Here is a 27083-nt window from a genome sequence, read left to right on the forward strand (position 1 = left end):
AGCCTACAAAACCCGTTCTCTCAGTCGGGGAACCGTTGTTTGTTGCCGCGGCCCTCATCCAGTGTTAGTGGCGGAGTTTTTCACGGTAAAGAAGACGGATCGGATTTTCAGTACCAACTAGAAAGTCCAGTTCGACCGAACGAGATGTCACAGGAGCATGACAAGTAAGTTGTCCTGACTCTTCACTTTTAGGATGCACCACGAGCACCTTGACACTATAAGCTTGTAATAGTTACTCCAATTATTTTATCACATTGTTTTTGCACTTTTTCCTGAGTTCATGGCACAGACGGATTTTTAAAAGCATGGTTCCGACTGTGGTCCACCTCTGACCTGCAGCTGCTGCCCGCTATTTAAAAAAAAAAAAAAAAAACATGTTCCGATATTTGCATTTAAACATTATTTTAGAATTGTTATCATTATTGCTGCTCTTTATGGGTAAGTTTACTCCGAGACACGACTGCCAAGCTGGGAGCTGATGGTATCTCATAGTTTCCCATGGTGTAACTCCGCTTATTTCACCTGTCATGTTCAAGCCTGTACAGGTGCCTCTCCACCTGTCGTGCGAGCAGAGGCGCCGGTTAGAAATTATAAAAAAAAAAAAAAAACAGTCCCGTGATAGAGAGGGGCGGTTTAGTGTTTGATTTTGCTTTAAGCTCTTACAGTAATGTGGATAGTCTTAATCATGTTTGTTCAGGAAATAAACATGATCATGAGCAGTGAGCTGTCAGCCAAAGAAAACTGTTTCTCTAGATGGTTGGAGAGTTTTGATAAGTAACTCCGCTAAAACTAATTTAATTTTTTTTTTTTTTTAATTTTTTTTTTTAATTAAACATATTTTATGGTGACAAATATTTCACTGAGAGATGAGTAGTCTATATTCTGTATGTTTTTTGAGGGCAAAGACAAGGAGAGTTTGAGAGGAGTGAAATTGTACACCTGTTAGGCGTTGGCCCGACTACTAACAATGTAAGCAAGCACGGGGCTGTGAGGTTTTCGTGGATTTTACTATCCACGACTCAGATGTTTTGTCAAATCAGCAGGTCAAAAGTTAGAGAAATAAGTTCACTCTTATCTCGATGTCCATGCAGAAAAAAATATTGGCGTTTGTTTTGTTTTACATTAAAAGTGAGAAGAGTGTCATGCTGCCTTTCTGACTTTATTTTCTACTACTGAAATAATTATAATTTCTGTCTAAAAAAAACAAAAAAATTTTGTAGTTTGTTTGTTTTAGTTATGGATTGTATTACCTTGGAGGTTTATTGCCAGTTAATAATGGATCTTTATCAGGTTGCGTTTTATGAATAGCACAATCAGATATAGGATTACTAATTATCACTTTGCTCTGACCATTGAGACAAAAAGTGTTTTTGTTGTAGATACTCGACATGGGAACTGAGCCAGTCCGTTTACACTTCATAATTTGTTGTGAAAGAAAATCAGACGGTGGATTTGGTGGCTGGGTGACTGAGGATGTAATACAAGGGGGTCGGAGGGGGGGGGCTAAATAACAAGAGCTCCATTAATGACTTGACTTTGTTCTAGTCATTAGGCTTAACACTGCTCAGTAAACAGAAGCTGTGCAAACATTTAAATTTACTGTAAACAGGCAACTTCAGTCTAAATGTTGCAGGAACATTGGCTATTTCACCCAGGTAGAAACTGAGTGCTGTATTTTCATTTCCTTTTAGATGTAGTGGTCATGTTCACGGGCTTAAAGAACCTGATATAAACACTTAAAATTTGTAGTCCAACTCAGTCCTGTTTACAACACAATCACTCCGAGATGAAAGAGGAAGAGGAGGAAAAAAAAACAACATGTAGGCGGTGACTGTGCATCAAAACTCGTGATTATTTTTTCGCTCACAAGTAACAGCAGCACAGAGCTGTTAAGACACAGGAATGCCAAAAGGTCAGGTGCGTCACTTGCGGTAAGCTTTTCAACCAATGAGGGATCCCCGAACTGGAGTCGTCACACTGGACGAGCCTATGGAGCATCTTTTTCTCGAGACACGTCTTCGGTTCGATGGCTGAGATTTGTTGCACAATCACTGGAAAGCCTGAACAACAGGTCCTGCAGATAAAGAACATCTATGTGGTTGATCACTCACTCTTATAACCTGTTTGTCCGTTTTGAACGAGGCCGTGATTTTAGGTCTTAAGCTCGGTGAACTTATATCGGTTTCAAGAATCAGTCTGTTAAACTGTTAAAAGGAGATATTAATCCCAACGTTTATATCAGGTCTCGAGTCCTATCGACAGCTTTGGTCTCCAACGGCTGACAATAATTTCATTATAAAGACTTTGAAGTGGACGTAGCTCTGCCTTAAAATAAACACTTAACGTCTCATTAATAGATTCTTACACAATCACTAAAATAAACACTCCCCTTTTGCAGTAAGCGTGCCGTCTTGGTTCTCCAGAACGAGCCGGGTTATGCCAGCCAGCGTCGCTCCTTCACCACAGAAGATGAAGCCTGGAAGTCGTTCCTGGAGAACCCGCTGACCGCTGCCACCAAGGCCATGATGAGCATAAACGGAGACGAAGACAGCGCCGCAGCTCTCGGCCTGCTCTATGACTACTACAAGGTATTAAAAAGGAATTTCATGACCTCGCGGAGGAAAGTTTCTCCAACTCTGCTGAGCAATTAGAAAGAAGTGCACCATCACATGCTGGGGGAGGGGGGGGGGGGATTCAGTTTGCAGATTTGTACACACTTCGCCGAGATGATCCTCCTTCGTGGTGACAGCCGACCACGAAGCAACATCTGTGAGGCAGAGCATATGTCATGTAACTGATCTAGCTGCCCATATAGACAGCAGGATGACCCGGGTTGTTGGATGTGATGTGGTCAGACGCTGAGCGGCTGTGTTTACCCTCGCTTACAGGTGCCCAGGGAAAAGAGAACAATACACCAGGCCAAGACAGACACACTGGTCTCTGATGTGGATCCCAACAAAAGGTAAGCGGCAGTCACCTCCTAATACACACACACACACACACACACACACACACACACACACACACACACACACACACACACACACACACACACACACCTTTAAAAATAAAAGCGCAGCAGAGGGCAGCATGAAAAGAAAAGAGAAAATCAAGCTCTTTTCCATTTTCTGAATATAAAATTATATTTTAAGCTGCACACACCTTTACCCTTAGGGGTGTACCTGCTTTTTTTCCTGCACGTCACACAATGCATTTTCATGCATTAGCCCTGTTTTCAGTTTGAACACAACTGTGGAGTTTCACCTTTTAGATTTGCTCTTCAGTTGAAGTTAAAACACAGTTCAAAAGGTTTTTCTCACTTCATTTAAATAAGGTACCTTCACGGAGATCGGGATTTCTTTTTCAAGAGAGACCCGAGAATAAAAAAAACCCCATTTACGGTCACACAATCAAGCAACACAAAAATAAATAATTTACAGGTGTCGTAAAAAAAAAAAAAACACAAATAAAGCTGTAAAGTCTCAAAGGGGAGACTTGAAGAGTCATTCCATTCAAAACATTTGTGAATTCAAGATTAGTGTGAAAATACTGCATCGGGTTGATCAGTGGATCGCTTCATCAGTAAAGTAGCACTGAAACACACAAAAACACAAGTTAAAAACACACATCACAAATACACCCTTAAAAATATGAAGTTAAAACTGTCAAATAAACATAAAATAAAATATAGTAAAGAGTAAAACATATATGATCGATGTTATGAAGAATATAGATCCTGACTGGATGGATGCGCTTTTGACGTTAGTTTGGCCAGCAGGGCTCTTTCTACACTGTAGACATAAATAAGAGATGTTAAGTAGTTTGTGCCACATGAAAGCAAAATCCCAAACAATATTTCTAATCCAGGGCGATGTATGTATGTGCTGTTTTTGTTTTTTTTCTTCTTTGACGCAGGCACCCTATCCATGCGGGACACTCTTTAGTTCCACTCCAGGAAGCCGGTATGGAAAACAGGATCCAGGTCCTCAAGGCCCCCTTCAATATTCTTCAGCTGTCCCAGGACAAGAGGTCCCACTTCCCTTCACCAGGTCTGTTCACATTCAGTAACACAGGCGGATTCAAGCTGTTAACCGGCAGAAAACCCGATTGTGATTTACTCATTGTTGTTTGTTCAGACACGACTGTCACCGTTTCCATCGCCGCCGTGCCAAACTACCCACCTGTCAAGACCGAGGGGCCGACGCACGGCTTCTCTGTGAGCGTGCCAAACAACTGCGCCGAAACCGACAGCCACGTCGGCGTCTACGACCGCCATCTCACCCACAACGCGGTCCAGTTCAGCCCCAGCACCCAGTCCCGCACGCCCCCCGACTCCACTTTCCCTGAGAGTTTTAAGGATGGTTCCCAGGAGGTGAGTGTTTCGGTCCCCCTCTTTCTAAACCCTGCTAATGCTCTCCCTACAACACCCCCCCTCTTCCTTTCCTCCGCTTTCCACTTCTCTCCTCTCTCAGATCTCTCCCATCAGACAATAGGATATTCACCTGATCCCATGGAGCCAGCGGTGGGCTCAGCCTTCCCTGGTTTTATTTGAACATGCCAAAATAGTGGCCAGTGTGTTATTATGCCATTGTCTCACCAACACAATAAAGTGCTGTACTTTCCTCCTACAATGGCGGAAGCCTTTTCTCTCTCCTCTTTCTGTTTTTAACCTGAAGGGGAATTACCTCAGAAAAGCGTAACCCAACAAAATCCCCGTACAGGAGGGGTGGGGGTTAGCAACGGAGCCATTTTTTTTTTAACAAAAACAAAAGGGGGATGGATGGCAAGCACAAATTAATAATACAAACTGTTATAACAGAAGCGAAGGGGCACTAGATTAGAATACTGATTAGTCATCTTGTTAATTACTGGAAGAGTCATTGAAAATAAATCACGTCAAATTAAAGCAGACTAGCAGTTTGATATCCTCTTTTTCCTTTACTTCACACGCTGTCTCTCTCTCTCTCTGTGCTCCACAGGTGTTTTCCTTCCCAGGAGATCTCCAGTTACGTATGGCCTCCATGACGCCCGAGGACTACACTCACTTTAACACCGTGCCAGGGTAAGTCGCGCTGCCACCGGCCTGCCGTCCAGCCTCCACCGCCACACCGCCATTCAGCTTTTGACACAACACCAGCAGAATGGCTTCATTCATCTCAGTCACATGGGAGACACCAGACTCCCGACCGGGTTAAAGACAACCGTCTGCACACGCGGGCCCTCTGCAGCCTCGCTCCGACAACGCACTGATTTCGGGTCGCGATAAAGCTGCGAAGCGAAGCCCATTAAGTACCATCAACTTTTACCTCGGTGCTTTATTTCTGTGCCGACTCAAACTTGAATTGCAGTAAATTCAATGTCTTAGAATCGAACCAAAATATCAACCTCTACGGAAAAGAGAGCATGTTTTTCAGTGTAGAAATTGTACTTGATTATTTTAGATATTGATAGACCCTTATTTCTCTGTACTTCAGGAATAATTTCGAGTACACACTCGAGGCTTCCAAGTCTCTGCGACAGAAGACGGGTGACGGGACGATGACGTACCTGAACAAGGGCCAATTTTACCCGATCACCCTCAGGGAGGTTGACAACAAGGGCATGCAGCAACCCATCACCAAAGTCAGGGTAAGAAAAACAAATGCACCTAAAAAAAATAATTATATTTTTGTATTATTGACATAAATCTAACATTAATTGTTATTTTTTTTTTTTAATTTTTTTATAACATATTAGGATGTCATCATGTGTGTGTGTGTGTGTTTTACTGAATTGTCAGAGTGTGGTGATGGTGGTCTTTGGAGAGGAGAAGTGCAGAGATGATCAGCTGAAACACTGGAAGTACTGGCACTCCAGACAGCACACGGCTAAACAGAGGTGTCTTGATATCGGTAAGAACTTCCAACAGCAATTTTTCATGTTTAAGCTCGCTATTAAATAAAAAAAATAAAATAAATAAAGATTAGGAGACAGTCCTGAAACACTGCTGGTGTGACAGATGAGACTTTAGGGTTGACTTTGTTTCTGACTGATTTTTACGCAGTTAATATCCATCTGATACTTTGAAGTTTTACACATCACGATATATAACCTTTTAATTCATCAATAAACTGGCCTTTGTTGCTCCAGCTGACTACAAAGAGAGCTTCAACACCATTGCCAACATCGAGGAGATTTCCTACAACGCCATTTCCTTCACCTGGGACACCAATGAGGAAGCCAAAGTAAGACACTGAGATAAACATCCGCATGCTTTCATACGCAGCTCCACAGACTGACTGACACGCTCCTCAGTCATGACACTGCTGCTAGTATTCGCGACATGGCTGATTTTCATTTAAACATACGTGAAGGCTGCTGTTTGCCCTTCAGTGTCCATGTAAAAACAATATTTGGTTTACATGGTCACTGGTGATCCACGGTTTCCATGCACTTCCTTGTTTTGAGCTTTTAATATGGCCAACACCAACCCCTCTTTTGTTTTATCGCAGACGACAGTAACGGTTTCAGGCGGTGACTCCTCGTTAAATAAAATAGCGGCTTAAAAGGAAGGATGCCGTCGAGTCCTCCTGCATGTTTGCTCGGGTTGCGTAGAAACACGGAGGCGTGCGTGAGTTTTTCTTGACTGGTCTGACCTGCCTGTCTGTCTGTCACCTCTATTGTGATGCTGCATGTTGAGGTATTTCTTCGCCTCAAACGGGAGCAACAAAGAGCGGAGGAATGAGGAAACTAGGAAAGGCGATGAGGAAGGAGGAGCTCGGGGTTTTTTATCTTTGTTGTCGAAGGCCCATGCTGCCCTCTGTCACTGCTCCGCTGTCAGTCGGAGATAGAAGACGGCTGACAAGCCAGCAAACAGACAAAGAGACAACATGGTGCTGCGGCTCATCTCCAGCACTTTCTGGAAGTCTTCTGCAAACTACAGTTTGCATAAACAGTCACATGCACAGACCTCTTTTGCACGCGCGCACACACACACACACACACACACACACACCAGGATGTGGGTCTAACTGTCTCATGACTCGAGGCCTGTGTCCATAGGATGTTCATCCTTGTGTGTTGTCATTTCGTGTTAGGTTACAGTTGAAGATGTGTGTGTGTACTTAGATGTCTGTGTGTTTGAGAGGATGGATTTGAGTTTGAGAATTGGGAGTGACATTTTATCTGGTCATCACTTTCTGTTTTGGTTGCAGGTTTCAGCTCAAAATGAGGTTAGGCTCAGGGTCTGGCATTTAGTTGTGCTGGTTGGGTGAGTTGGGGTGAGAAAAGTGTCTGTGTGTGTGTGTGTGTGTGTGTGTGTGTGTGTGTGTGTGTGTGTGTGCGTGCATGTGCGAGACAGCACGATTGCATATGTGTGGTTTGCCGTCGAGGTGATTGCAACGCAGTGTATATATATATATATATTTTTTTTTTTTTTTTTGTGGGCTGCCCCCCCCCTTTTATTGCTGTGCTCTGGCAGTAATAATGCAATAAGTTGCGTTAAATGCACCTCATAGGGCTAAAAACTCTATCATTAAATATGTAATCTAATTTTTAAATACACTGTAATCATGCGATGCATGAATGCACAAAAACATTCCCAAAGATTGGTTTATTCAAAATATAATTAGTGATATCTTCTCTATTAGGTGTTATTATTGTGTGTTTTGTAAATGCAGTGATGAAAAGCTGTTTTCAGTCCAAGCAACAAGAGGACAAAGGAAAATAAAATGAGCATGTGATGACTGAAGCCGGCCAAAAGAGGGCAACACAGAACACTGAATGCAGTCTGAGGCACCTGCTGCACACCTTTTGTGACACTCACAGGAGTGCTAAAGTAATCAGAGTAAAACTACTGCTCTCAGTTGTAGTTGCTTCAACTTTTGAGAGTGGAAGTTGCACATCTGTCGGTCCGTTTCCTTCTCTTTTTTGTCTTGGCTCGTCTTCACTGTCCCCTTCTCTCCCCCGCAGATCTTCATCTCTGTCAACTGTCTGAGCACAGACTTCTCCTCTCAGAAGGGGGTGAAAGGTCTCCCTCTGAACCTGCAGATCGACACGTACAGCTACAACAACCGCAGCAACAAGCCCATCCACCGCGCCTACTGCCAGATCAAAGTCTTCTGTGACAAGGGGGCAGAGAGGAAGATCCGAGATGAGGAGAGGAAGCAGTCGCGCCGGAAAGGGAAGGTGAACGAACTCAACCCTGGCCTGAGTTGTAAGTCACTTTTAAGTTGTAAGAAAGTCACAAGCAGGGGGACCCGAACTACTAAAATGAGTGCTGTAGGTTCAGGAATTCAGGAATTATTGCAGCGATAAAGCATTTATCTGAACATACAGCAGGGAAAAGCTCCATCACACTTCATAAAAAGTCATCAAACAGCACAGTCATGACAAGTTCAGACATAAAATATCGGAAACGCCTGCCTGCCGCTAATGTACTAATTATTATTTTGATATAAACAATGAGTCAACTGAGAACTTGTACGTGGTTCAGGACTTGTAGTTACAAACCTACCGACAACTATCACCCGACTCTACAGTTGTTCTCAGCTCTATAGGGCGTTTTAGCTTTTTTTCGGCTCATTGTTTTGGTTTCAGGGCCAACACTTAAACTTTTTCCTGTTATGGTCCGCTCTCAATGCTTTTGCGCGCCCCATTTCCAGCCGCAGCGAGGTGCCGTAATCAGCAAAAAAATACATACATTAATAAATGGTTAATAAATCCACTGGAGGCCAACAGCCGAAAGTTAGCAGCAACAAGCATAAATATAGTAGAACAGTTTAAGAGCCAATATCAATCAGGAGTCACTGGAAACCAAGAGAGCAGTCTGAATGTTGTCTTCATATTTGATCGCTGCCCATAAAATGTTGCTCTGTGTTTGATGTAAACGAACATATTTACTCTAGCAGCTTTATGAGGTGATAATATCTCCGTGCTGTGTTTACTGCTTGTTGTGCTGACTTGAAATGGCTATAAAAATGTTTTAAGGGAGGTTTGAAGACTTTGACTTTGTCCGCCGTCATGAATACACTTTTAATAAGATGCTTCCTGCTGTGCTTTTTTTTTTGTTTTCTTCCTCCCAGTTGCGGATGTGAAAATGCCCGCAATCCTTCAGAAACGCAACGACATGACCATCTTCAAGATGATGACCGACATCGAGACCCAGCCCGTCCTTTTCATCCCCGACATTCACTTCGCTACGTTCCAGCGCCATGTGAGTGCCAAACAACAGACACAAGCATCTCATTCCTCCAGTACTGTTTAGGTCGGAGTGGAATAACCTGCCTTTGAAGACATTTCCAAACATGAATTTTTGCTCCACTTGTGTGCATTCGTAGCATCTTAGGTGGTCCGTAAACAGTTTGTTGAGAGGCTTCCGCCCACTCATCTGCCAGCTGGGTCGAGGTGACCTGCATGCTTGCTAGTTGGCAGGAACAGACAGTTCTAGTTGCGAGCTTTGAAAAGGAATCCTACATACTGATGGCTGGCTTTCAGACCGCTTACTTGTGTTAAATCATTTACCCGTGACTCGAAATAAACCGCGGGATGCAGAACATAGTACCTGTACAACCACAACAGTTCCTGTGTTCATATGTTCTGGGGAAAGGGAATAAATGATTTGGAGACAGGGGGAGGAGGAAAGGTTTTCTTATTGATTTGTGGATGTGGTATGTTGCAGAAAGGAAATGGATAACGATACACGTACGGATGGAAAAATCCAGTTTGTCTGTTTTTTTTATCAGTTTTAAGCAGCAGTAACGCCTGTCCTCTGTGACTGGACTCTGAGCTTTGCTTCTTCCAGCCAGAGTGACCACGTCACATGGTTCTTGCAGAGGTTTGTGCACACCCGACCTGCACACAGTTTATTTGAGTCTTATGGGTTTTCAGTGAAGAGTAAGATGAGCTCTTTTATTTCTGGTGAAAATGATTCCACAGAAATGGTTTTGTCTACTAAGAAATTTGACTACTTGTCTGGTCAGATCAGGAGAAGTGACAGCAAATGACCAAAATAAAATAAAAAAGAAGTGCTCTTTCTCCTGTTCTGTGTTCCTGCATTCATTTCAGTCTGAGGGAGGGAAAGGAGGTTATTTCTGGTAACATTGAACCTATATGAACTCTCTGTGGCCGTGCTATCGGTTTCTGATAAACTCTGGGTTTACTGGCTTTCCTCTCATAATAGAATTCTATTAACAGCAATACCTGAAATCAATAGTTACAGGGCAAAAGGCTAAAAAAACAGCAGCTTTTAAAGAAAAATGAGTTGGACTTTCATCAATGAATCTATTTGCTATTTGGATCCTTTTTTTTTTTTTTTTCAAGCAAAAATGCTAAATTTCCATTAGTTGCAGCATCGCAAACGCTAGGTTCTGCTTCTTTGTCATACGTGACAATAAATCATATCTTTGGTTTAAACCATTTCTTAAGTAAAACAAATTTGAAGACATAACCTTGCAGTGTTTGAAACATTTTAGACAATTTTCTAACATTCTTTTGGCAAATTGACAAGTCAATGGAAAAAAAACAGCAAATTACAACAACAAAGTAGTGAAAATATTTGGGAGCCGCAGCCCCACTGTGTTTAAAAGTATTCTGTATTTCATATGAAAAACAACACTAAGTCTGATCAGACTATCCTATAAATAATCTTGTGAAGCTCCAAAGGAAACCTATGACCCAGAGTCCAGACCTGCACTTCACTGTTTCTGCTCGGACAGGTCCAGTTCTCGTGATAGAGGAAGAATAAATGAGTTAACACTGGGAACCATTTGTACTTGGATGTCGACTTTGCCTTTGACCTACTTGACTGATTTAGCAGATACCGTGCAGAGTTACAACTGCAGCTTTTCCATTGCAGGGTATCAGTCACAATCATATTCATAAGTACATGAGTCTTTTTCAATGTCAGATATCATCATAGATATTTGATAGCCAGTTATTCAACATCTATTACTCATACTTTTCCATTTCAAAGTAGTCTCTGATACTGTATATGGTTGGTTATTAACTTATATTATCCATTTGAGTGATTTTGTGCCTGTGTTTCTCTTTCAGCCTTTCTCAGCAGAAGATGGAGAAGACAGGTGAGTTCACTGAAACCCTGATTTCACGCTTGCTTTGTATTAGGTTTGAACTCTTTTGCACATTCCCCTTAAAAGGCATACAGGGATGCATATGCTGTTTCTAGGAAATGTCCGTGGGCTTTGTGTCGTGTGTGTGTGTGTGTGTGTGCGTGTGTGTGCGTGTGTGCTTGCTTGTGTTTTATAACCAGTTTGCTGGTTAAGACCATTTAAGCATTACTCTGTGTGTGTCCACTGCAGCTCAGGCATGAAGAGATTACCCTTCAGTGATGATGAGTTCAGCTCACCTCCAAACAAAATGGCAAGAGCTGATGAACCAAAGAAAGGTAATATATATATATATATATATATATATATATGTGTGTTGACTGTGTGTAATGTTTAGACTGTTCATGTGCCTGATTAGGGGCCTTTGAGTGTGGGGCTAAATTAGTGTTTTAAAGTGTCTCCACATGTATGTATGTTTACGGCACACAGCCCCTGAACACCCCCCCCCCCCCTCCCCAACACCCACACCCACTCACACTCTCTGGGTCATGTGATTGTTCCAGGTCTTTCAAAACAGACACACGTGCCTGAGGCCTCCACTGACCCAACAAAATACCACTGATCACTCCGTGCACACATACAAGCAAACAAGCCGGTGCCCTTTACCCTATATTCTATTCATACAAATACAGCAGCATTTAAAAAACAAAAACAAGAAAGAAAATAATACATGTGTTTTTGCTAGAGGAGGACAATATTAAACGGTAAGCAAACGATTCACCTGTGAAGTCACTACCCTCACAAAGCCAGGCTAGACCTCGCAAGATACGTTCCTGCTGCAGGACTTTAAGTTGGAGACCAACCACAGAGAACTGATTGAACCTGGTCAGATGAATACTAAACCAGTCAGCAAACCGCAGTGAGGTGTCACTGGGTCTTAAGAAAAATTTAGGGGGTCACCAAAAACATCTGCAGTACCAAATAATGCATACAGAAACGTCATCGACACACCTGCTCACTCGATGTGAATTCTCCGGCCACCGGCCATATCTATTCACACATGGGCACAGTCGGACATTGCACGGACTTTGTACCAGAGTGCTGGCAGGGTAGAGTCCATTGAATGTCCAATCCATGACTAGATGAGTCCAGGGTTGCAGTGCATGTTTGAAAGCCAGAAAAATCCTCCTTTGGTGGTCTTTGAGCTCTTTTTGACACTGGGGTGTCAACCTGTAACGAGGACTCAGAAGTAGATATGACTTTACATTGAGGGGCCACATGTCAAAAATTGGGATCCACTGACTTTAAAAAGTGCTGCAACACTGAAAGTAAAGTTTTTGAATATAAGGTAACATAAGCCAGCAGTAAGCACGTCTGCTATATCTCTTTATTTTCTCAAAATTTAACCAAATTCAGCTGTCGTGTAGGAAGAAGTTGTATAACCTCTCCACATGAGCTGTCGTGTTTTTCCAGTCAGATATTTGGCAGCTTTGGCGTGATGTTGTCAATCATCTGTTGCACAGACTCCTTGAAATGGCGTCTGTCATTATTCGTCACTGCTCCAGACCAGTGTGCCAGTGACAAATATGTCCCGTGCATACTATCACAGTTGGAAGCCAAACAACATCACACTGTCACTTACCTCACTTCTTTTACATTTGGTGTCAGTACATACACAGAAGTGGATAAAACAAGTTAGAGCTCCTTGCGCATAGAAAACTAGTTGAAAATAAGGTGTAGTTCTCCATCTGATTGGTTTTTAGAGTCCACGAATTTCACAATTTCCTGCAACAGTTTAAAAACAAAATCTCTTCAGAACAGGATCTATTTTAAGACGACTGGGTGTAGTGAATGGGATGTAGGTCTGTCCATCTGTTTGTACGTGTCTCTCTTCATAGCCTCACCAGTGTTGCATGATCAGTGTGCTTTCTAGGTGGGCTTTGTCTGGGCCCTGTACCACCTCTTCAAGTTTGGATATTTCGTTAAAATGCTGAAAATGTACTGTTGGATTAAAACATATGTGTAGATGTGCTTGAGCTTCACCACTTTGAAAGTGAGATGGAGATGCAGTAAAGCCCCAAATCCAAAAAACCCACACAAACGAACCAAAGCAGCAGTTAAGCTGTTTGGTCCGACGCAAATAAACCCTTTTTATGACTGCCGGTGACTTTTGTCTGAGAGTCGTGTTTGTGTTCAGTCCGTGAACATACGTCCTTTTGCTTTGACGCCTAACCGCCTCCTCTCTTGTTTTTCACCACACAGTGCTGCTGTACGTGCGCAGGGAAACAGAGGAGGTGTTTGATGCGCTCATGCTGAAGAATCCCACGCTTAAAGGCCTGGTGGAAGCTGTAAGTTGTTCTCACTTCATTGTCTTGGTTATGGTTTCTATTGAAGTTCCTGTTTCATATTGGTGTTCACACACTGCAGCTTGAGAGCCAGTCTTGAGAGCGAGAGTCTAATCAATTATGTGAGAGTTGTGGCAGGAAACCGGCACAGGGATAAAGCAAAGGAGTGGATTAGAGGGGGGGGCGGTTCGACAGGCAGGGACAATAAGGTCAAAGAGAGAGATGGTAAAGGGTGGTGGCGGAGAGGACGACGACACAAAGTGGTGGAAAAGTGGTGGAAACGTCCTGGGGTGAGAGAAGCAGCTGGTGAAAGGTGACAAAGAGGTTACATTAGGGGTCATCAAGTTTAAAAAGAAGGGTTGCTGTGGCTACAGAGAATAGTGGAGTAGGTAAAATATAATAGGTGAACCAGGTGTTGAAATGATTAAACACAAGACCTGATTAGTTTTCATGCGTGTGTGTTTGTTTGTAATGTCTGTTATAATATTAACGCTGATTAATATTGTTTCTTAACCAGATTTCAGAGAAGTATGAGCTGCCTTTGGATAAGGTTGGAAAGGTCTATAAGAAGTGCAAGAAAGGGTGAGTGTCCGATGTTAAGATTCTTATTCTGTGTCTGAACATCTGTGAAGGACATATACAAATGCAAAATAAATAAAATTATGCTCCATCTTTAACCTTTGCCTCAGGGCCTTGCTCAACTGTTTTACTTCTGATATGCAAATGAGGCTGTAGGTAAATGCAGTTTACCTTCAAAATGCAAATGATAACGATGTTGATCAAATCATGTTTTTTTCTGGCTCTTCCTTCTTACCAATCATGAACTGTAAGAACAGGCCCACAGAGCCACAAGCTTGGTCGGCCTCACTCTAATCTAAAAATGGAAGGTAAATTAATTATAAAGTGATTTGCATAAAGGTAGAAAGCCTTTGTGCTAAACTAAGCTAATGAGCTGCTGGCTCCAGCTTTATATTTACTGTATAAGGTGGTGTGTTTTCCAAAATCTGAAATTATTCCTTTGATGTTGAATGAGTGAAACAAAAACTAAATCAATTTATTTCCACCTGTTGATTGGTCCTTCACTCTTAAGAGTCCGAAAATCATCTTTTTTTTTTTTAAAGATTTTGTTTTTCTTTGTTCACAGTATTCTGGTCCACATGGACGACAACATCATCAAACACTACTCCAACGAAGACACCTTCCAGATCACCATGGAGGAGCTGGGAGGCATGTATAAACTCACCCTCACTGAAATCTGATTGGGGACGTGGAGGTATCCCGGGTTATCCTGAGCAGAGGGGCGGAGGACCAACGGAGCTGTCAGGTTTACACTTCTGGCTGTGCAGTGATTATGGACTCAATCTGAAACTGAAATCATGTTGTGTTTGTGCTGTCAAACTATTTTTTTTTTAAGAAGTCCTTAAAGTGGCATTTAAAAGCCATAGCTCTTAACAGACAACACTGTTGGTCAGAGATGTAAGTTATACATTTTGATTCATTTTTAAAACTTTTCTGTGTAAAAGAATTAACAACAGAGGACATGTTTGATTGTTATGACACTTTTGTATTTAGTGAGAATATGAGCTCCACCTCAAATATTAGTGCCTACTTTTGTAAATTTGTTCAAATTTGCAGAGCAATTGTAGTGCTGCTATACCTCATGCTATGCAAGCAGCAAGCTTTAATCATTGTTAGTCTTGAGTTTTATTCGGAGAAACAGATCTTTCCCTTCCTAAATAGCACTGACGATTGCAATCTGCAAAGTTAGCGCACAAAAGATGACAGCAAATTGCTGATGGAGCCACAGTGGTTCAGTGTTTTAATACTACACAACATTGCAGTATTTAGTGTGTAAAACTTTCTTTAAACATCATACAATTAGGGTAGCATGCTGGAAATGTTAGTATTTCTGAGCTTAGGATGCCATTTTTGTGAATTACATGGCTTAAAAGATGCTTTTTCTCAGATCAGTCTAAATAATGGCCTCTTTGTAAGTATTACATAGTCACTAACTATATTGACAATATCGCTAAGACACAGCTACCCTTCCCCTGTAGACTAGTTTTCTGAATGTTGATGAAATAGGTCAATGAATATCTAGTGCAGTCTGTGCAGGCTGTCCTGGAAGTGCAATATGATATTTAGGTTCAGACACATTCAGAAAAGAAATCTCCATTTATCGCCATAACTATAGTATAGAATACATGTTAATTGATTTTTTTTTTTTTTTTATTTTTTTTTTTTTTTAATGGAAATATTGTTGTATATACCAACTGAAAAAAAAAGGCTCTATATAATCCCTGTTTGTATGTCAGTACTTATTGTGTATATATTTATTAAGAGAAAGGATGTGGGTCATTGCTTTTTTTTGTTTGTTTTTTTAACCATATATAACCAATTTTTATTAATCCTAATAATATCATGTTTTTGTTCCTTTTTATATGAAGTTATTACATGTCAAGGGACAGAAAGTGAACATGTTTTTAATGAATGTCTTTTTTTGTAAACATTTTATGGACAAAGTGCTCAATAAAATCTCTTCTTTGGTCTGCTACAGTCGTCACTTTTGAATTCTCATCTTACAAGATTTTTGTTGTTGTTATGCTTTTAGTAAATAATATTACATTTTAGATCTAGTAGTAGCTGTGGTGGTGAGCTGTGGCAGAGATGAACAGATGTCTGGGCATCAACAGGAAATGGGAAATGATAAAGCAGCCTGGGGAAGAGACGCTGCTCTGTCGGAAACCTGGCCGCAGATTTCCTACTTCCACCCTCTGATAATACTCGGTTGTGAAATCCGGTACAGACCTTTTTTTTTTCACCAATCAAGATCAACTGTAATAACCTTAGTAATTCCTTAACCGCTCATTTAGCACCTGAACCAGAACTAATTCCACCAGCCTCGGCTGTACTGTGGTTAAAGTCCTAATTAGTAACTGTTAGCTTGATAACATACACTAGGCTGACTGGCAAATATGATTAACACTAAACATCAGCGTGTTAACAGTTGGCATGTTTAAGCACCACTGTGCATACAGAGTCACAGAACCGCTGGCATGTCTGTTGACTCGTATGCAGGAGTGGGCAGTAAAAAAATAAAATAAATAATGAACTAATTAATAGGATTATAAATGTAAATTTGTTGACTTGAGTTGTTGAGGTGCTCGGCAGCTCTCTTTCCTCTCTTCTGCTCATTTCTACTGAGATCGTTATAATTGTCCGTGGCTGGACTCGTGATGTGCCGAGTACCACGCCTCAGCACGGAGGACGCTGTATCTGTGGCTGCACGAGCAGTGTGATAGCTGCACAGGCAGAATCATAAAAGATGCACTTTAAAGGTTCAGGTGCATTTTAGTTACAATTTAACCAACGAGGCATGCCAGCGTTGCCATGCTGCCACACTGACAGTCCCTTTAAGTGTCATCCACCATCTGTTCACTTGTATTGTCTCGCCCACTCCCGCTGCTCAATACTCTCCCACCTTTTTTTTTTTTTTTTTTTTGGGGCGATGTCCTCATTTGAACCCAGAGTTGGCGTAGAGGTGCAGCTTCTGTCCTATGTATAGGTGACTGTGACGTCAGGCTCAAAACTCTTATTTTTCCTGTCATATTTTTGCAGTTTATTGAAAATGATTTGATTTGAAAAAAATTAATTGATACCAATTGAGTGAGTGATGATTTTGCACCTGAGCTAATACCTGAAATGTCTATTTATGCATATAGTGTTGTCATGTATCTTGTACAGATGACCGAGAGCTGTGTAGATTCTATTGTTTTCTTCTTGCTTATAATGCTTTCAGAATCACAACGACACAATAACCTCTTTCTAAACGACTTTTCTATCCTGCTGCTTTGCTGAAAAGTCGGAAATGTTTCGTCCACGTCAATGTTTTCGTTTGTATCTTAAAGACGCAGCTCGGACGATGACCACTGACCTCTTTATCGGTGTCCTCACGAAGGCGATCATAAAATCCACTCTGAAAACCGGGATGTTCCTGCAGGCGGCACACATCAACGCCATCAGCAAACGTCTGTTGAAAGAGATCAACATCACCCAATCGGTTGTCAGAAAAAAAAACACAAGTGCATAAGAAAATCAAGAAGGACATAAAGATCTTCATAAGGAATGCAGCTCTCTAGAAAAGCTGCCGGAGGCTGAAGTGGCATCAAATATTATAACTTTTGATGATGCTGTTGCGAAGTATCTGAAAATCGATTTGAATGCCCTCCTCCACCCACATCCAAAGAAGCCCACAGTTGCTAGGCTCTTTGAATCAGTGGGAAAAGCTTTGAACGAGCCCGTCCAGCTGTGTGTTATGGGGGAACTGGGACTAAATTACAATCTCAACCTTTGTTCACTGTCCTGCTTCTTTTAACATCTTGATGGAAACAATTTAGTGGGTTCACAAACCACAACACCTCCCATCTCAGCCGGCCGGTCGGTGGGTCAGATCAGGTGGAGGTTTGTGGTGGAACAATCCAGAAAACATCTTTCCTTCAAGACATTTTGACGTATAACAGCCAACGTGTCAGTCAGTGAGACATGTTTCCACTCCGACTTCATATCAAAAATCTAAACAACAACAAATAAAAAATGTAAAGTAAGAAAATAAAAATTGTAACTAAAAAAAACAACAACATTTTGATATTTTCCTCTGCAGTGAGACGTTACTGAACCCAGGTCGGCTCGAAGTGTTGTTGCTTGTGTATGTTAAGTGTTTGCATCATTTTGAGCTCATACAACAAAATTTAGCTTTATGATATAATATCTACAGTATATGTGGTCTGATGCGAATGACAAGAGGACACAAAGGAGATCCGAGTCATTTGCAGGCATAAAATGGAGCACACAAATAATATAATATTCTCATGTCGGTCTCTGAAAGTGGAGATGATGAATAGAACAGCATGTACTTTCATTGAGGACCGTGTGGAAAGCCAAAGCAGATGAAAAAAAAATCTTTCCCACAGCCAGACAATCTGACAGAATATCATTCAAAGTGTATTATTTAATATTATCATGGCGCCTTCATCATTTGGCACCACACATCCTCAGACCATCTCCAGGGAGGTTCCTCTGGGGGGCCCTCAAACCTGCCTCCTGTTCCTCATGTTGCCAGGACAACAGACAACGAGCTATAGCAGCTCAGGAGTCAGTCTCTCATAGCAACAGATTGGCTTCAGAATCCCGCTCTGACCAATCAGGAGCCAGGTGCTTGAAGAGAAATCCCTGTTGTTGCTCTGTTTCGATTGTGTAGGAGGAGAAAGGGGTGGAGCCGGGGGTTGTGTGGTACACAAAGCATCCTTCGACTTTCAGAGACGGCTCATACTGCAGGTTTGTTGTTGTTAAAAAAACGCAAACCAAAACAGTTCTGTCAGGAACAGGAAATGAAGGTTATTCTCACACCAGTTGGAAAGTGACTGTGGGCTCTTGTTTCACTTCACGTGATGACGGCTAAGTAAAGATCATATCATGCATTTGCAGCTATCATCAGGTGGAGGTAAATTAATGGAGATTATGCTTTTACATAAAAGTAAAGCAAGTCAAATCTATTATGGAAATTATGAACACTAGAAGGGCCCGCGGAGATCACAGACCTTCGCCAAGTCCAGTAGTCACTTCTATGATATGCAAATCTGCAACTGCAACCGCTAAACAAGTCTGACTCGATCGATAATTGTGTTGTATCGTTCCAGTTGTGGTTTTACCCTACAAAACCTCCATCTACGAGTGCTCCACAGTGAGGTGCTGGCCATCGGGCATGCTGGGAAAAATCACAGTGAGCTGCTGCACGAGTGGACAAGTTTTTGTCTTTGTGGCAGTAACAAGGTCACGTCCTCTTGGCAATATTTCCAAGTGAATATTGATATAAATTAACACTGAAATAAGCTACGTGTTGATTACAGTCAGCGTAGTAAACAAGCATTTTGCATTTGTATTCGAGATGCTTTATGTGGAAGCAGCGGAGCCGGGCTGTCAGAGCTCAGGGGCTGTTTGTGAAACTTAGCCCCGGGTGATATATTTAACCTTGCTTGGGCAACTCTCCCCCCCCTGCCTCCCTTTCTGATCTGCTCGTGGAGTTCCTGAGTTGGGGGGAGTTGACTACAGGGGAGGTGTGCATGCGGAGGCCCAGATAGGGCCCAGTGTAACCTTTCCTCCAGATTCCCTAACTAAGTTGAAGTAGACTGCCTCACTTATATCACAAACAGGCGGCCGTGCTCGAGCCCGGCTGCCTGTCATGCCTGCACGCTAACTCGTTTTCCGTGTAGCTCCTCCCTCTTCCCCTTCTCTTCTGGCTAACAGCTGGCACAGAAACTGCATTGCCACAGCTCTGAGCCCTCATTGCTCCCTGAGGTCATGCTTATGTGAGTCATACCGAGGCACGGCCTTCCTTAGCAGCCAGGCCGGGCTGGCACACCTGCTACACTCTTCTGTGCTGCAGGCAACCTGCAAACAAACACCAGTTTAAAGTGTCAGACGAGGTAAAGTGTCTTCAGCTTTCTTTACGCATAAGCACAAAAGACCAGAAATAAAATATGAAATAACATGGGTTCATGAAAACGACATACTAGACCCATTATTATTGCTATTTTCGGGTATCTTTTATAATTATACGTTACATTGAATAAACAATGTTTGTAAAAGCAGTGAATTTGCTGCTTTTCCATATCCTGACATGTTTTTTTTTCCTTTGTCCAGTTGCAGTTGGTGATGTAACTGTATATGTAGGTCAAGACCAATTTGAATCTCCTGACATGTGCTTGTGGTAATGAGTTCATGAAAATGGTCAGACAACAGGCCGCAACCAAAAACTACCAACATTCAGCAACATTTATATAAAGCCTAAAGAATATAAGCTATTTATCAGCACAAAGCACAATCTCCTCTGCTCAGCATAAGGGATAAACAAAACAAAAAAACATGGCGTGCATCTGAAGACATGAATATCTTTGGAAATGATTTAACTTAAAGCTTAATTTCTCTGCAAATGTAACAGGTGACATAGAAATTAAAAAAATATTCTCAGTTAAAAGAGGCGTGAGGTCACGGTGGTGGTAAAAATCAGAGATATTGACCTGCTTTGTTTGAGGAAAAAAACCTTTACATTATTTTGAAGGAAGTATAATTAAATGTTTTTGTTAACAGCGAAAGGTAACAGATAAAAACCCATTTAGTCCGTTTTTTTTTTTTTTAACTGTGTGACGTTGTATTTGTGTTATTAAATGTGAAAGTGATAACAGTTAAGCACTTGTTTATCAGTTTTTTTTCAGTGAGGAAACCGCACAAACAGCTCCAAAAAAAACAAGACAGAAACCGGCGCTCCGTCCGCCACTGGGTGTTGCATTCACGTGTTGTGGGAAATGTGGCTATCGAGCTTCCAAAAATCGTGGGTTTTGTCTGATGGAATTTCCCCTTATGAGCAAGGAGTTATAAGTGATCATGTCAGGAATAAATTTAGAGCCTATTTCTAATAACTTACAATCTAATCAAGTGGTTTTAGGTGTTTTATCTGTTCAATCCTTTTTTTTAAAAAAAAAAAAGAAGATTAAACTACAAATACAAATGCCTAAGTGAATTTAAGCAAAAGCGAATTTGAGATTCTATTATTTTGTCTAAAAATGTTGATTATTACAGAAAATGTTGGTGACACATAGTCCAAATGTCACTATAGGTGCTACGCCCGTAAAAAGTACAAAGCAAGTATTTTGTCCAGTCTATTCAGTGAACAGTTAACTCAATTACACAGATTGCCATAGGGTTTTATTTTTGTAACTCAGTGGGTGGATTTTTGAGCCAGCAAAATAAAACAAATAGGCCAACTCTAAATTATAGCCCCGATGGAATAAAGCCTTTATTTGGAATTGTCAGAAGCTGCACCGATAAAGAGCTCTTAATACAAAATAATTTATTCTCCAAAAAAAATATATCATATTATATTGTATATTAATGAACCCGATTGACAATGCTGACTGTTTTTAAAGAATAAATGTATTTTTTTGCGCGACTTATATAAATGTTATATGGAGCCGTCAGTTGTTTTTCTGTAGGTTATTCCCACCCCTCCCTCCCACCCCCCCCACCCTACCCCGTGAACGCCGCATAGACTGGATCAACCTTTCGCCTAGTTTAGCGGATGGCAGTTCATCGGGTTTACCCTGACACTGCTGACTCTCAAGGCCACGCCCACCAACGGCCACGCACCCTATTTCCTCCAACCGCCGTGCGAGCACGCACTGTTCACGCGTTCTCTCCTCCGCCATTGGCTGAGGCGCCTCACACACTAGATTGTGATTGGCCGAGTGTTGCCACCCGCCGGTGCGTGTTGTGAGTTTTGTTTTTCTTTTTTTGTTTTTTTTCCCTCCTCCCCATGTTTTACACACACAGCTGAGAGAAAAGGGAGTCAGTCAGAGAAAGAGACGACCTCAACCCCATCCCAGAACAGGCAACAGCACTGGCAACCGCCGTCTCTTTGTTCTGCACTGGCTTTGACAACAAAAACGTGATATATATATATATATAAATGTTTTATTCCTCAATGCCATCGCGAAAATTTACCGAGATGGACTCACACCGGGTAAGACTTATTATTTATTTTTTTCTTAAACTCTTACTTCAGCCAACACATATCTTATCTGTATATGTATAGATAGATGTGTGTTTTTCCGTCTTCTGTTTTGACATGGCAAGCTAAATTAAGTCAAAAATCAAAGCTGAATATAACACTTAAATAATATTTTGGGGTTTTATTTTTAGCCAGTTGTGCCAAATTAATCATAGTTAATCATCTATTTTTTTTTTTTTTTTTAATTAAAAAAAATATGTTTAACATTTGGGCTTTTTTTTTTTTTCTTTAGCCTGAGTTAATATTCATAAATATAAGTGTTAATTTAAACTTGTCAGCGCAGACAGTTTGTTCAGTCTGGTCGTGTTTTGTGTGAACAACAACCGGTAACATGCTGTGTTTACTGTAAAACAAAACAAAAAATGTGTAACAAAGTTGGACCAGAAAGAGCCTACTTCCTGATGCAAACCCGCTTTATGGGGATTTCACATGGCTCATCCATCCCGGCAGCACGTCACTGTTTGGTCTATATTTGGGAAGGGGAGGTGTCCTGGCTGCAGGCCAAAGGCAGTGCATGCTGGGCTGGGGTGTAGTCACCAACACCCCTCTTTCCCTTATTGGCAGCATCCATCATGCGGTTTTGGCCCCGGAGCTTCAGATACAAGAACAGCCACCCAGCAGATGATAACTGGAAATAGATTTTTCTTTTTTCCGAGCCGGTTGGTTGATAGAACAGAAAACTCTGCTTCGTCAGCCATATGGGAATAAAAGCTGAATCAACACGGCGTCTAAGAAAGTTGAACCCACAAATGTGGCAATACAAAAGTACTTCAATTTTCCTGTTTTTTGTTTTTGTTTTTGTGTGTTTGTTTGTTTGTTTGTCTTTTTCTTCCCACACTTAGACTGAATATATGGATCATTTTGGTTCTTCTGCAAAGAGAAGGAGGCACGACAGTGAACAGTCCGTCTCCAGTGGAACCAGCAGCTGTTCCCCCGGCCTGGAGTACACTGACCTGGAAGCAGCTGAAGCCCTGGTGTGCATGAGCTCCTGGGGCCAGGCTCTTTTCCTCAGCGCCAACAAGCCGAGCCCCTGCAAGCCGAGGCCCCTCACCCCGGCCTCGGACTCCTGCGACTCCCTCCTGCCGCCGGAGCTCCCGGAGGCGCCGAAGGACTTCGTGTCCCTCTCCTCCCTGGTGAGACGCACATTAACACCGTTATCAGTGACAACCCCGGCGCGCAGGATATGTGACAATTTGGCGGCAGTTTTAGAGCGAGAAGCCAAATAAATAAATAAATAAATAAAATAAAACCACACAAATCACTGAAGTAAACATTGCTGAGAGTCAACGTTTACGTTGAACCACTTCGCCGTCGGTTCATGACACGAGACCGGGGGCGGGCGACAGGTGCCTCGATCAGGAAAGCCTTGAGACGGCAACGTGACTGACCTTCAGACCGAGCTCCTTCTTGCACATGCAAGGTGATAAAAAAAAAAAAAAATCACGCTCTATAGCTCAAAGGGCTCATTATTCCCGTGTGTGCCTGCTCGCCACCTGGGATACTTATCTCTACAAACACAACGATGTTATTTCAGCACCAGCGGGACACACTTTTAATTCTTTATCCATGTCCTCGCAGTGTATGACGCCGCCTCACAGTCCCGGCTTCGCCGAGACTTCGTCGAGCGGCGCGCTCCAGTCGAGCTCCGGCCCGGCTGCGTCCACGCAGCGCTGGGGGGCCGGGCTCCATCAGCCCGTCCTGGCCCCCATCGCTGAGAGGACCCCCTCCCGCCCCCCTCCGGCACAGCCCTGCAGAGCCATGGCGACCAGCGTCATCCGCCACACCGCGGACAGGACCCTCTGCCAAAACCACATTCCAGCGGCGCCCGGTCCAGAGAAAAGTCGAGACACCGCGACGACGGCTGCGACGGCCGGCCGGCATCAACAGCAGCGCGTCGCAAACGCGGCGCCGACGGCCGCGCCTCCGCCTCCTCCCGCAAAAACTGAGCAGCCAGAAAGCCCCTCGAAACCCTGTTTGCACAGAGTCTCCACCCCCGCTCTCATCGAAATCCAACCCCAGTACAGCCCACCCACTCCCCCCGTCGCCACAACCCGGTCCCCTCCTCCGGTCCCCAGCCCTCCTCAAATCATCTGCCAGATGTTCCCCGTCAGCAGCCAATCAGGTATAATCTCAGCCTTCATCCCGAGTGCGGTTCAAACGTCCAGCGCTGGAATTCGGACTGCCGCCGCGCCCATCCTCCCCCAGCCCGCCCCGGCTAACGCCGGCCCGGTCCACCAGTCGCTCATCGTGGGCTCGGCGGTGCCTCAGGGCACGGTGATGCTGGTCCTCCCTCAGTCCTCGGTCTCTCAGGCCTCTCACTGCGCTCAGACCGTCATGACCCTGGGCAACACCAAGCTGCTACCTCTGGCCCCGGCGCCCGTGTACGTCCCGGCGGGGCCCGGCGGCGGCGGCGGCGGCGGCGCCACGGCCACGAAGATGGACTTTTCCCGCAGGAGGAACTACGTCTGCAACTTCCCGGGCTGCCGGAAGACGTACTTCAAGAGCTCCCACCTCAAGGCTCACCTCCGCACACACACAGGTGAGGGTTTCGCCGCACGTGGACGCCTTCGGGTCGACGCTCGCGAGGACGCCGAGCGAAATGCGACTCCCGCAGATGAGTGTTGCGTCCTGTTTGTAAAACGTTCTTTCCTTCGGCCTTTGTTATTCTTGATTCGGAGGACAGTGAGCTCATTGTTTTATGTCAGCCGAGCACGGCGACTTTGTTTTTACGACTGCAACGTGACTCACTTGTTTTCTCCATTTCCGCCGTGTGTTTCCCCCCCCACTCCCTTCCCCTCCTTAAAAAAAAAAAAAAAAAAAAAAAGGTGAGAAGCCCTTCAGCTGCAGCTGGGAAGGATGCGACAAGAGGTTCGCCCGCTCCGACGAGCTGTCCCGTCACCGGCGCACGCACACCGGCGAGAAGAAGTTCGTGTGCCCCGTGTGCGACCGGCGGTTCATGCGCAGCGACCACCTGACCAAACACGCCCGCCGCCACATGACCACGAAGAAGATCCCCTCCTGGCAGGCTGACGTTCGGAGCCTGAACAAAGCGGCCGCCGGCAAACCGCCGCCCTCGAAGCCTGGCGTCGCCGCGCTGAACATGCTGGTACCTGCCGGCGCAAAATAAACGACGAACAACCGCCACCGCTCCCGGGTTACCACCAGAGGAACGCAGGAAACGGCCGAGGGCCGTTCGCTCTTTTTAACTCGTGGGAATGAAAGAAAAGAAAACGAAACGAGAAGAACATGCACTGGACTCTTTTCCTGCTCTTACTGCTCATTTGTACATGTATTTTCTCAAAAAGGATCCTTTGTTTACTTCAATATAATTGATATGTATGCGCTCTTGCCAAAGCCTTTGTATGAAGTTTGTCATATACATTTCACTTTCTGCACCTCTCCACCAACACCTTTTACTTTGTACGTGTTGATACTGATATATATATATATATATATATATATATGTATATATATATATATACGCTATGTCTACGGGAATGTATTGTTTGTCGTACTATGAAAGGCATTTTATTTGTCTTATTTGGAGGGGGTGGGCGGGGGGGGGGAGGGGGAGTTGACACAAAGCATAATGTAAATATGAGTATTAATCATCAGTACTATGATTATACCTTGATTATATCTCCCTGTCTAACTTTTCATATTATTTAAAACATATTTGTAATAAAAAAAAAACATTCTTGGAGCATTTTGTGAGTTTTCCCCGATATCTAATCCCAGAGGAACCATGTGTGGGATCAAGATATAGTCAGCAATCCTTCCCGTGGTGTCTGCCCACATCCTGTGTGCGTCACACTGACCCCCCCCCCCCCCTCGACCCCCCCTCCACCACCACCACCTCCACCACCACCACCGCCAACCCCCCCACCATCGCCTTCTCTGGTCAGCTGAAATTCATTCGAGTTCTTCCAAATGTGCTGACGAGCCTGTGGGTTGGTTTCCTGCCGGCTGAATGAATTTTGTATTTTTTTTTTAGTATTTCTTTTTTATTTGGTGTTATAAAAGCTCCTTAGGCGAGGCCATCTGGGGACATCGTGTCCTGTTCATTAGCGCAGAGCCGGCAGTGCTTGGTGAGTCAGAAGAGACACGAGCTGTTTACCCCGCATTGGAGTTCATTAACAAATTTTCTGAGCCCATTCAGATCTGTCCGTTGGGAACTAGGAGGTAATTCTTGCATAATGCACCGCTGAGATTTATTCATTCAAAAACCTCTTCATCTGTCTTGATAGATTTTTTTTTTACCAAAACGCTTCCTCTTCTTATGATTGGCGGGTGCAAATTAAATGGATTTTAATAAAGGAATCATAAAAATAAACTTATGAAGGTTGTTATTTGATCAATCCTGGCACTCAAGTGATGCTTCACCCCCCCCCCCCCCGGACCCCCCACAGAGAGAGGCAGTGGTCCCATATCTAGTAACAGCACACCCCTTCCAATCAGGCAGAGAGAAATATGAACTGTTGGGGGGTGCGACCAATCACATCTCTTCCCTGCACACCCGCCCATTTGCCTTACTGACCGACATAGTCACTGGCCGTGTGCCATTTGAGCTGTGGTCGAGAGCGACACCTGCCGGTACGAAACTGTCATTTCACATATTTTTTTTTTTTTTCCAGTGATAGACAAAGAAAGAGTATAAAAATTCAGTACTGTTAGAAATCATTACATTATTAACATTTAAGCACCGAATAAATTAAGAGGAATTATTATTATTATTATAGCATATGACGAATAAGAAACATCAACTACCAATGTACAGTATGGGTTGCATTAAAATGGCTTAAAAAGTGCCTAATTTGTCTGCAGAGCCATTAATGTCAAAGATTTACGTACGGTTTCCTTTTAAATCGTCAAAATGGCAATTAAGGGTTGCCTCAAATAAATGAAATCAATCATGGAGATCAGATCAGAAACACGTGGTTTTGAAACACTAAGAGTTTTTATTCCCCTACATCAGAAAATAAGTTTTGTTTTTAGTTCATTTTCTTAATAACTCGTATAAGGTTTAATATCGGCGGTAGTTGAATCCACGTACATTTAAGGATTTATTTA

At 43.1% G+C, this 27083-nt stretch overlaps 2 protein-coding genes across 2 annotated transcripts; both read left to right on the plus strand.

Annotated features, from left to right (window-relative positions):
- The first annotated feature begins 18 nt into the window (after positions 1-18).
- Positions 19-15942, plus strand: grhl1 (grainyhead-like transcription factor 1). The gene is made up of 16 exons (XM_069152298.1): positions 19-164; positions 2399-2588; positions 2889-2962; positions 3916-4049; positions 4137-4372; positions 4980-5062; positions 5475-5628; positions 5780-5891; positions 6130-6224; positions 7951-8194; positions 9063-9193; positions 11032-11060; positions 11298-11383; positions 13308-13393; positions 13908-13972; positions 14535-15942. The coding sequence occupies exons 1-16, from the start codon at positions 145-147 to the stop codon at positions 14647-14649; spliced, it is 1854 nt and encodes a 617-aa protein (XP_069008399.1). The 5' UTR covers positions 19-144; the 3' UTR covers positions 14650-15942.
- A 5829-nt stretch (positions 15943-21771) lies between these two features.
- Positions 21772-25716, plus strand: LOC138199968 (Krueppel-like factor 11). The gene is made up of 4 exons (XM_069152300.1): positions 21772-21965; positions 22856-23146; positions 23592-24552; positions 24839-25716. The coding sequence occupies exons 1-4, from the start codon at positions 21912-21914 to the stop codon at positions 25138-25140; spliced, it is 1608 nt and encodes a 535-aa protein (XP_069008401.1). The 5' UTR covers positions 21772-21911; the 3' UTR covers positions 25141-25716.
- Positions 25717-27083: the final 1367 nt, after the last annotated feature.

Source organism: Embiotoca jacksoni, unplaced genomic scaffold (genome assembly GCF_022577435.1).
Source record: "Embiotoca jacksoni isolate LCO1_2020_lvr unplaced genomic scaffold, fEmbJac1.0.p SCAF_18, whole genome shotgun sequence".
Lineage (NCBI taxonomy): Eukaryota > Metazoa > Chordata > Actinopteri > Embiotocidae > Embiotoca > Embiotoca jacksoni.